The sequence below is a fragment of the Indicator indicator genome, chromosome 2 (genome assembly GCF_027791375.1).
Source record: "Indicator indicator isolate 239-I01 chromosome 2, UM_Iind_1.1, whole genome shotgun sequence".
Classification (NCBI taxonomy): domain Eukaryota; kingdom Metazoa; phylum Chordata; class Aves; order Piciformes; family Indicatoridae; genus Indicator; species Indicator indicator.
Genome location: NC_072011.1, coordinates 55,674,646 through 55,689,104, shown reverse-complemented (window position 1 = coordinate 55,689,104; position 14,459 = coordinate 55,674,646). Strand labels below are relative to the sequence as shown.

At 44.0% G+C, this 14,459-nt stretch overlaps 1 protein-coding gene across 1 annotated transcript; it reads right to left on the bottom strand.

The window, feature by feature from the left end:
• Positions 1–2,500: 2,500 nt before the first annotated feature.
• Positions 2,501–14,098, bottom strand: LOC128979110 (mitochondrial amidoxime reducing component 2-like). The gene is made up of 7 exons (XM_054397207.1): positions 13,836–14,098; positions 13,424–13,597; positions 8,878–9,040; positions 6,161–6,301; positions 5,599–5,660; positions 5,386–5,457; positions 2,501–4,561 (listed from the first exon to the last, which is right to left on the bottom strand). The coding sequence occupies exons 1-7, from the start codon at positions 14,096–14,098 to the stop codon at positions 4,435–4,437; spliced, it is 1,002 nt and encodes a 333-aa protein (XP_054253182.1). The 3' UTR covers positions 2,501–4,434.
• Positions 14,099–14,459: the final 361 nt, after the last annotated feature.

Here is a 14,459-nt window from a genome sequence, read left to right as displayed (position 1 = left end):
GGAAGCACAGTGCCACAGACCCACTGCTAGCAGTGGTGCCATCCACATTTGTCATTCTTCTACAGTTGCTCAGTGCAGCAGAATAAAGAAAGGGAAGCACGCTAACTTCAGCAGCTTTCTCTTTGCTGCACTGCTTGCCTTTCCTTGGCCCAGCTTAAAGGAATTGATGAACTTTGCTCTTGTTGGCAATCCCAAGTACCTACGCAGCTTACCTGTTCATGATACACAATGCTGCCTCCAGCACTGCCACCACTGCTTCACAAGATGGACTCCACAAGGCTGAGCTGGATCCAGAAGATAAACTGAGACATCTCCTTAGCAGCACCACAGAAGCCCTAGCAAGCTACTCAAGTTCTATCTGCTCTCAGTATTCTCCAAGAGGCTGTTAAGTCACAGTGACTTTCTGGAGCACAGCTGCTCTCAGAGAGGTCCTCCCAGAGGGCACAGCCAGTACTGCCACCCTGTTTAGCAGATTAACAATCACGCAGTGAGATCCCAGCTGATTACTTACATAGATGTTTTGGTCACACAGCACCATCACTTGCCCAGCTGGAGGGCAGCTACACATGCGGTTGCATAGAATTAGGGTTCAGCACAGACCTTCTGATCCATCACAGTGCTCAAGAGATTTCACTGTTGTCAACTGGTTGTGGAAGGATTCTTGTGCCCTTGCATTTCAGAAGTAAACTCAGCTCACAACCACTTCGAGGGCTGAACAGATACCTGATCCTTTTAGAACGCCATAAAAAGTATTTTTACAGTTAAGTTTAGCTTCATGGGCCTACATGGCTGCCTGATGACATTCCAGGATTAATTACCTAGCAATCCTCACACCTTTAATTAGGATGTTTGTGACATTTCTGAACACAGGAATATAAGCTGGAAGTGAGTTAGTGCTGCTGAAGGCCACACAGCCTGGGATGCAGCGAACTATAAATGGGGCATCTTTAGCTCTATTATACAGAGACATGAAGGAAATGAAAGTTCACATAACCTGCTACTTGAGCTGACAGGAAAGAAGTTGATATTTCTTCATATACCTTACATGAACTCAGAGAAGAGCATCAATACTGACCACCAAACCATACAGCTGTAAGTAGAACATTTCTGCTTTGAGGAGGTCACTACCTCAGTCAAGAGGTACTCTTGATCTCTTCTATGATCTTCTCAGTCCAACTATCACTGCAGCTTTTTATCTTTCACTAAAAATCTGAAGTTTTGGAAGCATAATGGGAAGTGTCTTGTGGCCCACAGTATGTGGGGACAGATTAAGCAGGTCTATAGCTTTAATGTCTATACTTGGTTTTCTGCAGTTAGAGAAGACTGCACTCTGTGATCCAGCTGGTTTCTTTCAGTCCTACGCTTCTACAAGTAACATTTTGATGAAATAAAGAGATTTAGCCATCACCTTGTACTTACACAAAAGGCAACATAAGCAGGTCTGCCAAAAATAACTGTGTCTGATTCAGCACATATAACCACACCTGCTGAAGAATCATCATTCTTCAGAATCTCTGGAAACCTCAAGTAACAGCAAACACAGCTGCTTCTTGGAGTTCAACAGCAAAGCAATAGAGGTCAGCATATCAGTGAAGCATGATAATCGTTTCACTGTGCTTACCATCAGCCTGAAGAAAAGAAGGCTCTGGGGAGACCTTACAGCAGACTTCCAGTACTTGAAGGGGGCCTACAAGAAAGACAGGGAGGGACTTTTTACAAAGGCTTGGTGTGATAGGATGAGCAGGAATGGATTCAAGCTAGAAAAGAATAGATTTAGACTGGATATGAGGAATAAATTCTTTCCAGTGAGGAAAGACACTGAGAACACTGGAGTATTCCAGTGAGACACTGGAACTAGTTGCCCAGGGAATTTGTGGGTGCTCCCTCCCTGGAGGTGTTCAAGGCCAGGCTGGATAAGACCTTGAGCAATCTGCTCTAGTGGAAGGTGCCCCTGGGGTGGGGCAATCCAAACAAGAGTTTGGATTCAACAGAAGTTTATATTTTTGTTTTCTTCAAGTTAAAAAAAAACCCACAATACACAATTTAAAAACCAATGGTTTATGGTTGGAATTGTTTAAGTCAATTTCCTAAATGGATTTAACAAAATCAAATACATTTCCTACAGTTACAGCAGTTCAGCACTTACGTGAAGACATTCAGATTGTCATGTTCCTAAGCTATGCTCTCCACTTCCCCTCATGGTCCTTTTTCATCGTGTAACTGATTTAAGTGTCATCTGTGAGATGTGTTGTGCTCAGACACACACCTGGTTTTGAATTCTAGTCAAATTCTTCTAAGGGGATTTTACAGGGATGTATCAGGGGTTTAGATCCATGGCATTTTCTTCACAGGAATGCAGATGCAGTTTCTCACTGGAAATACAGCTCCATTTCCAAATTAGCCCAACTGATGCTAGCCTAACAAGGAGCAACAAGACCTATACTACACGATCTATACTACATGATCTGTGTTACATGAATCTTAACATGGTGCTAAAACAACAGTGAAAAAACGTATGGCTAGAGGCAAAAATTCAGCTTTATTTCCTTCCACTCCTTTGACTTAATGAGGAGGCACACACTTAACTAATTGTTCTGGCAGCCCAGCAGATTGTCTTTGCTTAATAATGCCATTAGGAATTCTACAAAGTTTCAGCTTCTAATACTAAAGATCTTCAGCATACGCTTTTTGAAAGTGAATCTCAGGATTCTTTTCCTTTTCAGAAGATGCTTTTTCCCTGGCTTCCTCTACCTAGTTGCTGCTTCAGGCTTAACAATACACAAATACACAACATGCAGTCCAAACTGGGCACTTGTTTGTCACAGAAAAACTTAAGACTGACAGAGCACTCTGTTAACCAAAGGCTATATGGAGCACCTCTTAGTTCTCCATTTACAGGAAACTGCCTTCCCCATATACCTGCTTCAGGCTTACCACTTACATCCATCTGGACTTGCTCAAAGGCACAATGGATCTTCATTTTACAGGTCTGAGTTGCAAACATGCAGCAAAATTCCCCGTTTCGTATTCAGAACAGACAAGAATCCAAGCACCAAATTGAGTCATGATTTGTCCTTCTTCGCACTTGATTAGATTCTTCTTTATTGGTTAGTTCAGCAGTCTTTCTAGGTCTAAAAATCCATAACAAAGCAACAGGCAGCCAAGCATTTGAAAGATGGCTGGCTTTTGTCTTGGAGTCTACTTTTTCCTTAAAAAAAAAAATCCTATCACATCTAAAGAAAAAGTACTACTGCCATAAGCCAGCTAGTTTCCTCCCCTATCTGTTTATGCAGTATAAAATATAGCAGAAAATATAATTACCAGCTTCCTACAATTAGCTCACATTTTGGTTAGAATAGGGGGCAGGGGTGGGGGCAACCAGAGATCTAAATGGATAATCAGTAAGGATGCTAACACAGTCCAAAACTGCAGCTTCCCAAACATCTGCTTAGGAGCCTGAATTCCTATAACGAGAGATTCACTGAGCCAGAGAGGAACCATGTATGAACCCAGAGCCCTACAACATTGGCCTGGACATGAGTTTGAATGGGACAGGCTGGGAAACAGATCCACTCCCAACAGCTTTTCTTCCCCTCCAGAGTGCATAAGGTCTCTGAGACAGTGAACAACTCATTTTTTTTTTATGTGAACTGGAAGCTCTACTGACAGGGTAGCAAATGCATTACTACTCTGTAGCCTCAGTGTTATAGTATGTCACATAGGAGAAGAAATTGATGGCTCAAACTCTATCAAGCAGGGATCATAAACTAAACAAACAGTCTTATACACTGTTAGTCAGTGATTCCCACCTCTAGGCTAGAGCAGCATTTAGTCACCTAACAATCCCACTCCTTCTGGTATTGCTCCAATCTCAATGGCAATCTTCAGGAAAACACCTGCAGGGTAAGAAACACTGCAAAAAATACATCTCTAGATAGAGTAAGATAGTTACCACCAAAGAAAGGTAGAGTCTAAGACAGAGCCTTGCCATCTGCACTCCATGTTCACTTGTAAAGGCATCTCATTGACCAATGTATTTACTTTATACCTGGCATGACTGTTTCTGTGGTTCTTTATAGGCACTGAATTTAGCTAAAACATGATGTAAAGGCCTTGTACATAATTTTGGATTCTAACAGCAGGCTAGACATGAAATTTTAGGAGGTGTGATACTCAGTTGTGCGGTGAAGCCTGTTTGGGACTACAGGTTCTTCTGTCACAGCCTCCAAAAAATCTGAAGACATGGTTGCTATGTTCATGCTAGTAGATGACATGATCTGAAATAACCCCAAAGACCCCACTGCACCTTACAAAGGAACATGGCACAAAAAATACTGCAAGGAATTTGAAAAAGTTATGCTGGTGACAACGTTCACATGAAAACGATTTGCGCATCAAAGTGAGAAAGCAATCTTCTTATCCAAGTTTCTCTCATTACTGGACCATCTTGTACACAGGGTCTCCAACTCGAATTGTTCCAGTTTTGTCCACAGCAAAGTATCTTCCAAAGAGAGGGCTGGATTTGTATAGGTGTCGCTCTGATGGATCACATAAGCGGTAACTGCAGAGAGAGAGAGAGAGAGCACTTCTTCAGAATCAGTGGTAGCAAATTCTAAACATCAAAGTATCAACGAGGAGAAAGAGGACATATGAATTGTGATGCCCTGTTTTAGTCACCATACTAGAGTAAGAAAAATTAAAATATTATAATTAAGAGAAAACAACAGCTCAAATGGAGATAAAAGGCTTGACTGGGGAAGGACTGTTTAGAAGGGCAAGTTAGGACAAGGGACAATGGTTTTAAACTGGAGCAGGGTAGCTTTAGGTTGGACATAAGGAGGAAGTTCTTTACAGTAAGAGTGGTGGAATACTCTTAACAGGTTGCCAGGGATGCCCTATCCCTGGACACATTCAAGATCAGACTTTGTGTGGCCCTGGGCAGCCTGATCTAGTTGGAAGTGTCCCTGCTAACAGCAGTGGGTTAGACAAGATGACCATCGAGGGTCCCTTCCAACCTGATGCATTCTGTGAATTGTACTCACACATCCATGTATAATACACATACAAAAGAGTTTACAAAAAGTAAAGCCAAAGTTGCAAAGTTAGACCTTTAAATACCTGTTACCCTAGGCATTCACCCTAGCAGAGATGAAAGAGATAGGGAATGCAAAATTTGCAAGAAAGAAGAGAGAACTTTCTGAATTTTCTTTGCCACATAGAATTGCAGAAAGTAGAATGGAAGCCAATGCACACAGATCTTTACACTGCATTATTATATCCCACACATCCTTCAAATCACTTTTAAAACATCAGTCTAACATCTGTTGAGATCCAGCCTAAGCCCACTCCCAGAGCCTAAGCAGCCCTGGTTACTTTTTTTACAACCTTTTCAATGTTTCCAGAGGCTCCTTCCTGTCGATGACTCCAGTGTCTGGGTTAACAGTTGTTAAAATACACCTGCAATGACAGACAGCCCCACATCAATCATAGCTTCTTATCATAAATTATTATGTATGTATATAAAATAATCACAGAATCAAAGAATTCTTATCACAAATCATTATAGATGTACATAAAATAATGGTCTCAAATGTTTACCTGGCACAGCACACTGTCCCTCTCAACTCCACATTGCCAATAAAAATCTCCTCCCAGGTGTCCTGAGGGAAGATAAGATATGTACACATTATAAACATCCACATGCAACCATCTGTCCAGGAGTGGCAGAATCTCCTTCCTAGAAGCAGCAGCACCACTCCAGATCATCATCTTTACTTGAACCCTCAAAGTAAGTGCAGTTATATTATGGTACTACTTTAATGAAACCTGAGGTGGGGGGGAGGAAATTAAACTCCCAATATTTTTTTTTTAAATGGCAAAATTCTTAAAAAGGCAAAATTTTTTTAAAGAGGCAAAATTTTTAAAAGTTAAAAATAAAAGTATAAAAATAAAAATTTTAAAATAAAAAAAAAATTTAAAAGATAACATTTAAAAAATAACAAATAAAAAATAAAAAAACAATGGAACAATTTTTTTAAAACCAGAACAGAACCACAGAACAGCAGCTTTCCTCACCCTCATAGGCACCATCACACAAGGAAACTGAGTTAAAAGAAATGTATTTGAGCCTTCAAAAATATACTTAAGACAGGTACTTTACCTCCTCAAAAGCACTGCAATCTGTCACAAGAATGTTTGGCCTGAAGTTCTCTATCTTAACTTTCTTCTCCAGCCTGGTATTTAAATCTTCCAGTGAAGCTTCTGAGATGATCAAGACTGGGCTACAGTCTGGATAGGCAACCTATACAAACACAAACAAATCCTAGGGCTGCTGTAAGAGCACAGGAGGAAAGTTACTGACTGGCAAAAAGACAGATGTGTTGGAACCAGTGGCCACATATGGGCCTGACCGTTGGGGCTGCTGCATTCCCGTTTTAACTTTCCTGGGAGCAGGTTAACAACTAGCATGGCCTTTCCTATTCCAGCAACCATGACAGGTCTGATTTGCTCAAAATGTACAAATAGAATCATAGAATCAAGAAGGCTGGAAGAGACCTCAAAGATCATCGAGTCCAACCTGTCACCCTACACCTCATGACTATCTAAACCATGGGACCAAGTGCCACGTCCAATCCCCTCTTGAACACCTCCAGGGATGGTGACTCCACCACCTCCCTGGGCAGCACATTCCAATGGCCAACCACTCTCTCTGTGAAGAACTTTCTCCTCACCTCCAGCCTAAACCTCCCCTGGCGCAGCTTGAGACTGTTACAGAATAAAACCCCAATTCTGTAAGCTATCACAACTTCTTACACAGTAATACTGCATGCATGTCTCAGTCATTTATTCTAGGTGTTACAGACTGAGGTAAGTATATCAATAGAACATGTTATGGCAAGTTCTGAAAGGTGCTTAAAATGTTTATGGACTTGCTGAACTCATCTGGTCAACTACAATCAACTGTTTTGTTTTTTTTCTATATAATGGATCTATCTTATCACAACACCAGGGGGAGTTTCAGATACAGAATAGCAGTACTAAATTGCAGTTGTCCATTTGTCAGTCTAAGTCTGCTTGGAAGTGGGAAGGCAAAACTTTAGCAAACAAAGCCAATGACCAATATTAAGAGAAAACTCCAACGTATGCTACTTCCACAGCATTAAAAAAAAAATTAATTCTGGCAAGACCTTTACTGTAATAGCCCTCCTCCTGTCTTTCTCGAATCGTACAATTGTTAGGGTTGGAAGGGACCTCAAGGATCATCTAGTTCCAACCCCCTGCCATGGGAAGTGACACCTCACAATAGATCAGGTTACTCAGAGCCACATCCAGCATGGCCTTAAAAACCTCCAGTGATGGGGCTTCCACCACCTCCCTGGGCAACATGCTCCAGCGTCTCACCACCCTCATGGTGAAGAATTTCTTCCTAACACCCAATCTGAATCTACCCATTTCTATTTTTGTTCCATTCCCCCTAGTCCTAGCATTACCTGACACCCTAATAGGTCTCTCACCACATGAATATATATTGAAATAACCAAACAATTCTGCTCTCCTCTTGTGCTTGGATGCCTGAACGTCATCCCCCCTAACGTGACATCCCTTTTGCTGAAGCTTAGTCTTGTGTGTTGGTTTCATTGCCCTTACAGAGCAAATATGTATCTATAAAAGACCGCAGAATGATTTGGGTTGAAAGGGATCTTAAAGATCGTCTAGTTCCAAACCCCTGCCATGGGCAGGGACAGCTTCCACTAGATCAGATTGCTCAAGGCCTCATCCAGCCTGGCCTTGAACATCTCCATAGAGGGACTACTCCAGCCTGCTTACCATCTTCATGGCCCCCCTCTGGACCTGCTCCAGCAGTTCCACGTCCTTCTGGGGGTACCAGAACCAGACACAGGTGGCATCTCATGAGAGCAGAGGGGCAGAATCACCTCCCTCACCCTGCTGGTCACACCTGTTTTGATGCAATCCAGGACACGGTTGGCCTTCTGGGCTGCTAGCACACATTGCTGGTTCATGCTGAGCTTCTGTCAGCTGACCCCCCCATTCCTTCTCCTCAACACTGCTCTTCAGCCATGCCTAGCCTATATTTTTGCTTGGGATTGATCCCTAGTTGACTATACCTTCTTCTCTTTGGCCAACAGCACTCAAACCACTGAAGCCCTATAGACTACACATCACATCAGTAAGGCAAAGTACATTTGCACTTGCTTAAAAAGCTTGCACTCATCAGGTGCAGTTCAATCATCTTCACATGAGGGAGTTGTTCAGACAAAAAGAAGGCCCAGTGACATGAGGGCATCTGAGCATGGTATCTCTTTTCCCCACCTGCACTACCATCTCTTTAATGCCATACCTTCAAGCCTCTTCCCACAGAAAGAGAGAGAGATGGCATCTCTTCTTGGGATTTTAATTCCTAAGCAGGCATCTATAGAGCCCTAAGTTAAGCACTGTTCCTTTGAACAAAATATGAGGTAGTATCACTCACATCAGTACACTCCTAGACCTAACAAGGGATAGGGAGCCAAGGTTTTCTATGCAACTCAAATTACATCATCAAAACATCTTTAAAAAATGTAACCTTTTTCTACTCACTGAGGCACAAAAGGAATGCTACTCTGCAACATAACAGTTTTTCTTTGACTAGCAGTATCAGACTCTTTAGCTGTGAATGGGAGATAACTTAGAACAGATTTAAAGTAAAATTTAAGCATCATCATAGAAAAGGATGAGGGCTTAAGATTCATGCAGTGTAAGTACATGACTATACACCCTGCTGAACTGGGCTCAGCCATCAGTGATGTAATGGGCATGTTTTGCTGGGTGGAAAATGGTCAAGAGAAAGTACTTGTGAGAAAAAGAACATTCATTTACCTCATCTGTGGTTCGGAAAAGGTTTATCACGTCCTTTGACTTTCTTGGCAACATGGAGGGCTCAAAGTGCACCAGTCGATACGGCTCTGAATTCAGGAACGTGGTGATCCACTGAGCCACTTCATCTCCACAGTCCCTGCCTTGGATATCCAGTCCAAACACTCTGAAGGGTGACAAGACACATCAGCAAGTTAGCCAGAAAGCTGAAGGCTCAAGCAGGCTTACTATTCATAGGCAAATGGCTTGCTGTAGTAGTAGTAGTAGCAGCAAGATAGAGTAAACTGCCTTGACTATAATGAGGTGGCAGCTGGCTTCTGAATTTGACACAAGGACCTTTCCCAGCACACAGTCTTCTCATGGCCTTGTTTTTAAAGATAAGTAACATGGATACAGTTAGATAATATCAGCTGCTGAAAGAATGAGCCTTTAGGTGCCCAGACCTAACTGTCACATCAGTGACTAGTAACAAACCTACCTGTTTGCAATACTTTTCAAGCAAAAAAAAGTGTTTACTCTTGCATTTGCATGCGACAGCAACACCAAAAGATTTCTGCCCAGAAATCAAATGAAAAATTATTAATTTCAGAAAATGATAGTTTGAAAGGATGTGGTTGGTTACTGTAACTGACATTTAGAAATGTTATTAGAAATTGTAGATGACCTTGACTGTTAAAGAAACTCTCCTTCAGATTTAAGTGCTGTAAAAATTTAGCCAGAGCTGAGTGAACCTCTTAAGCTCAAACTCAGCATATAGGATAGCTCAGTATCTTTAAAGAGTTTAAATATTTACAATGGAAGCAAAGTCCATGGGGCATAAAGCCGCTGGCAGCAGAACACAAGTTTATGCAAGAAATACCTCCCTGGCATGAAAAGGTACACCTCAAAGTCAACCTTGCAATCAACTTCAAAGCTGATCATAAACTCTCTCCAAAGTAGTAGAATTTTGACCTAAATGCACTGCAGTTTCCTCTACCTCTGCAATCATCTCCTGGACAGCTTAAAGCATAGAAATGCCCAGGCAGCTCATCTAGCTTGAGCCCAGCTCCTAGGACCCCTCCTTTACTCATCATAGTGAGAGATGAATCAGTAGGTTGCTGGCAGAAACATCCCTGCTCTGTTTGCTGGGATCCCTTTAAGAATTCTGTGGCACAGGCAGGAATTAAATGCCATAGCCCAAGACAGCGTTCAACTACCTCTCTCTTCCCTTCATTCTCAGTCTCTGCATGCCTTCTGTCTGGCACGACAACAGAGGTGAGGTCTTACAGCCTCCAACATTGCTCTTTTCCACCCAGGAGGCAGGCCTACCCTGAGCACCCGGTGGTATAGGGATCCATGGGAAGAGATCACTCAATTTAGGTAACGCAATGGATACTGAGAAGGGCAGCAATGAAGAACATGAGGCTTCTTAACCAGAGGGCTATGCAAACCCTCTGATGTTTGCACAAATGGAAACTTTTGCCTGCACAATGGCTCCAGTCCTACACTCAGCTCCCCCACACACAAGTTGGTAAATATCCAGGTAAAGCCTGCAACTGGAGGCAGCAGTTTTAAAGATCAGCATCTGCACAGGCTTTTGCAACCAGATGCACCATTGTATTACCTCAGCTCCCAGCTCCCAGGCATGAGCCAACACCAATCTGAAGGCATCATGCTTTTCCCTGGGCAGAATACATACAAGTCTGTGCAGAGGGCCTTGCCAGCAAAGCACACAGTGCAGTAAGCTGCTTCCACTCACAAGATGGAAGAGGAAAATCTAGCAACAAAAGCCAAATCTTCACTTGCTTGAGCATGGTACTATTCCTAAACCACATTCTTACAAATGGCTGAATGGGTCAGAAAGAATCAGCCTTGAGCTGACAAATGGCCAATTGCTTAAGCACACCAGAGTCATACAAAACTTCACGATTCCTCCCGAGAAGGCAATGTTTTGACATGGCTATTGCTAATTTCATATCCTGTGATGCCACCTACACCACCAAATAACTTGGTAACTTTTAAAGTCCATTTACATGCATCTTAATTTTGATTATTTGCTTTCCCAAATTTTACCAACTTTAAAGCCAGAGGGTACCTGAAAGGAGGTTGTAGAGAGATGAGGGTTGGTCTCTTCTCCTTAGTATCAGGTGATAGAACAAGAGGAAATGGCCTGAAATTGTGCCAGGGGAGGGTTAGATTGGATATTAGGAATATTTATTTCCTGAAAGAGTGGTCAGGCTTTGGAATAGGTTACCCAGGGAAGTGGTGGAGTCACCACCCCTGGAGGTGTTCCAGAAATGTGTGGACATGGCACTGCGGGATATATTTTAATGGCCATGGTGATCTTAAGTTGACAGTTGGACTCAATGATCTTGGAGGTCTTTTCCAACCAAAATAACTCTATGATTAAGGTAAATAAATTAAAAAGAAAAAAAAAAAATCAAGAAGAAATCAAGATCTAAAACAGGAAAATCCAAGACAATATTTTATTACTGAAATGTATTTAGTCTATTTAAATATTTTTTAAATGGCACAACAAATTTTGGAAAAATATCTTGAAAACTGCATGGTTTTGTAGTGTATGTCACTGGCTAACAGACAGGCATCTGGATGGATTTTTAAAACGCTGACCTATTTCTCCATAAGAAATGCTATCATTTATAACTTGCACCTGCCTTATATAAACAGAGATACTGAGCTGGTCTGATCAAAGATTTTCAAAGCAACAGATTTATGCTGAAAGATAACAAACGCAGTTCCTTTACAACACTTAGTTTTAATCATAGCAGCTGGCACAGTAACCTTCTCTGCTATCTACTTACCAGTAACTTTGTAGGGGCTAACACTCTACAGTTACTAAACAGTTTTACATATTAGTCACCATTTTGGTAGAGAAGAGGTTTTTTGCTTCCCTCTGGAAATTTCCAGCATGAATTTCAATACATGAATAAAATAACTGGGCCTGCATTCATACCACAAACCCTTAGGCACACAGCTAAATCATAGAATGATTTGGGTTGGAAAGGACCTTAAAGATCATCTAGTTCTAACCAGCCTGGCATGGACAGGGACACCTTCCACTAGACTGGGTTGCTCTAGACCCTGTCCAACCTACCCTTGAACCCCTCCAGGGACAGGTCATCTACAACTTCCCTGGGTAACCTGTTCCAGTGTCTCACCACCCTCACTGTAAAGAATTTCTTCCCAATATCCATCCCAAATCAAACCTCTTTCAGCTCAAAGCCATTCCCCCTTATACTACTACTATAAGCCCTTGCAAAAAGGTCTCTCCCCACCTTTCTTGTAGGCTCCTTTCAGGTCCTGGAAGGCTGCTATAAGGTTTCCCCAGAGTCTTCTCCAGGCTGAACAGCCCAAACTCTCGCTGCCTGTCCCCACAAGGGTGGTGCTCCAGCCCTCTGATCATCTTTGCATCCCTCCTCTGGGCCCACTCTGACAGTTTCATGTCCTTCCTGTGCTGGGGACACCAGAACTGGATGCAGTACTCCATGTGGCGTCTCACAGGAGCAGAGTAGAGGGGAAGAATGGCCTCCCTTGTCCAGCTGGTCACACTTCTTTTGATGCAACCCAGCATACGGCTGGCCTCCTGCCTATGTTTGTAACCCATTCACCTGAAATCCCTTTAAGGCAGCCCTATAGTGAAAGGCCTCTCTCTGGGGTTGTCCATCTTTTCCCTGTGAACACAGAGCAAACTTCTGGCAACCAAGTTTTTAAGTTGGGCACCTCAGTTAAACACCTACGGAAGTGAGAGAATCTAAACTCTGACACCTCACTAATTCCAAATGGGCAGTGTGTATCCAAAAATGCCAATGCATATACTAGCAGTGACCAAGAAATACCAATATGCATGACTGAGGCTCTCAGATGCAATTGCTCATCCAAGCAAAAATAAAATTCCTAGAAGTAAACACAAATGTGTAAACATGACATTCTACGAAGGCTGAAGATCACAGTTCATAATGTATGACCTTTGAATACTGTGTCATCTTTTCCTGAGATTTGTTCTCACCAGTTAATAGATTGAATCCAGACCTTTTGCTATAACAATCAGTCCTGGTCTCCTGTAGGTTTGTATATAAACCATGGCAGAGAATTGCACAGAATCAAAAAATGGTTTGAGTTGGAAGAGACTTTTAAAGATAATGTAGTCCAACCTCTCTGCCATGAGTAAGGACATCTTCCACTGGTTCAGATTGTTCAAAACTCTGTCCAACCTGGCCTTGAACATTTAAAATTATGGAGCATCCATGACTTCTCTAGGCAACCAACTCCACTGTCTCACCCCCCTCATCATAAAGAAATTTACTTCTATGTCTGATCTAAACCTACTCACTTTCAGTTTAAAGCCACTGCACTGCTCCTTGTCCTGTTAGTACAGGCCCTCATCTGAGGCCTCTCTCCATGATGCTGATGGTGAGGCAGACCTCCTGAGGAAAGAAACAGAAACACTAAACTTTCACCCTCTAATTTCTGCATAACGAATCTTGAAAAGCAAAGCACATAAGTGAGAGCATTTGTAGAGAACGGAGGGAAAAATGCCCTCCTTGATTACCTGCAGTTCCGCACGGGGTTTTTCCTGGGGAGTTTTACCGGCACGTACAGCGGCTTCATATCCGGGGCCTCCAAGATCATGTCTCCATTTTCAGTGCTGATAGAAATGAGGACCAGCCGCGGCTCCTGGCGAGCTGTGACCATGTGCCCGTCTTCCTTTGTCACAAGCCAAAACCTGTAGTGCAGCAAGGGCCAGGCACACGTTGAAAAATGTTAAAGGCCAATGCCAGGCACAGGGCACTCCCGCATGGGGGATGCGGGGCATGGCAGTGCCAGCACAACAGACGCCTCTTCGAATGCGCCGAAAAAAAGCACCCACCAAATGTGGGGCCCGAATTGGGGCCTGGCAGCGGGGCCTGGCCCGGAGCGGTGCACCACGCCTGCCCGCACGGCACAGCCCGCCCCCGCCGTACCTGTCCCGCAGCTCCCCGCTCCGCAGCCCCATGGGCGTCACCTCCGCCTGCCGCACCGCCACCCCTCGGCACGACTTCACCGGGTACACGGAGAGACTCAGCACCGTCCCCACACGCTGCAAACGGCCGCGGCGCCTCCTCCGCCCGCCAGCCCACCGCCAGGCCCCCAGCAAGGCGCCCAGCGCCACCACCGCCGCCCCCCACAGCCAGAGCGGCCGCGCCGCCCGCAGCGACCAGGCCGCCGCGCCCTGCGCCCCGCTCATGGCGACTGGGATAGGGGCGGCTGCGGCGCGGCAGCAGAAGGGGCCGGAGTCGAGGCCTGGGGGCGGGCCCCGGACTGGCGGCCGCCCCCCTCCAGCCGCACCGCTCCTGGCGCCTAACGGGACCCGCAGGGGGCCCCTTGCGGAGGTGACTCGGGCACCTGCAATTGTCCTAGGTCGACGGCTGCGCGGGGCCGAGAGCGTTGGTGGAAGGGAGAGTGCACTCACAGCGTGGAAATAAAATATTAAGCACACACTGTCTGTACCCAGCTTGACAAAATAGAAGCAGCAGATACGGTTCTTCTAATATCTGAGCTTTTATTCAGAGCGATGTTGCTGAAAGGTATGGGCCTTGTAGAGATAG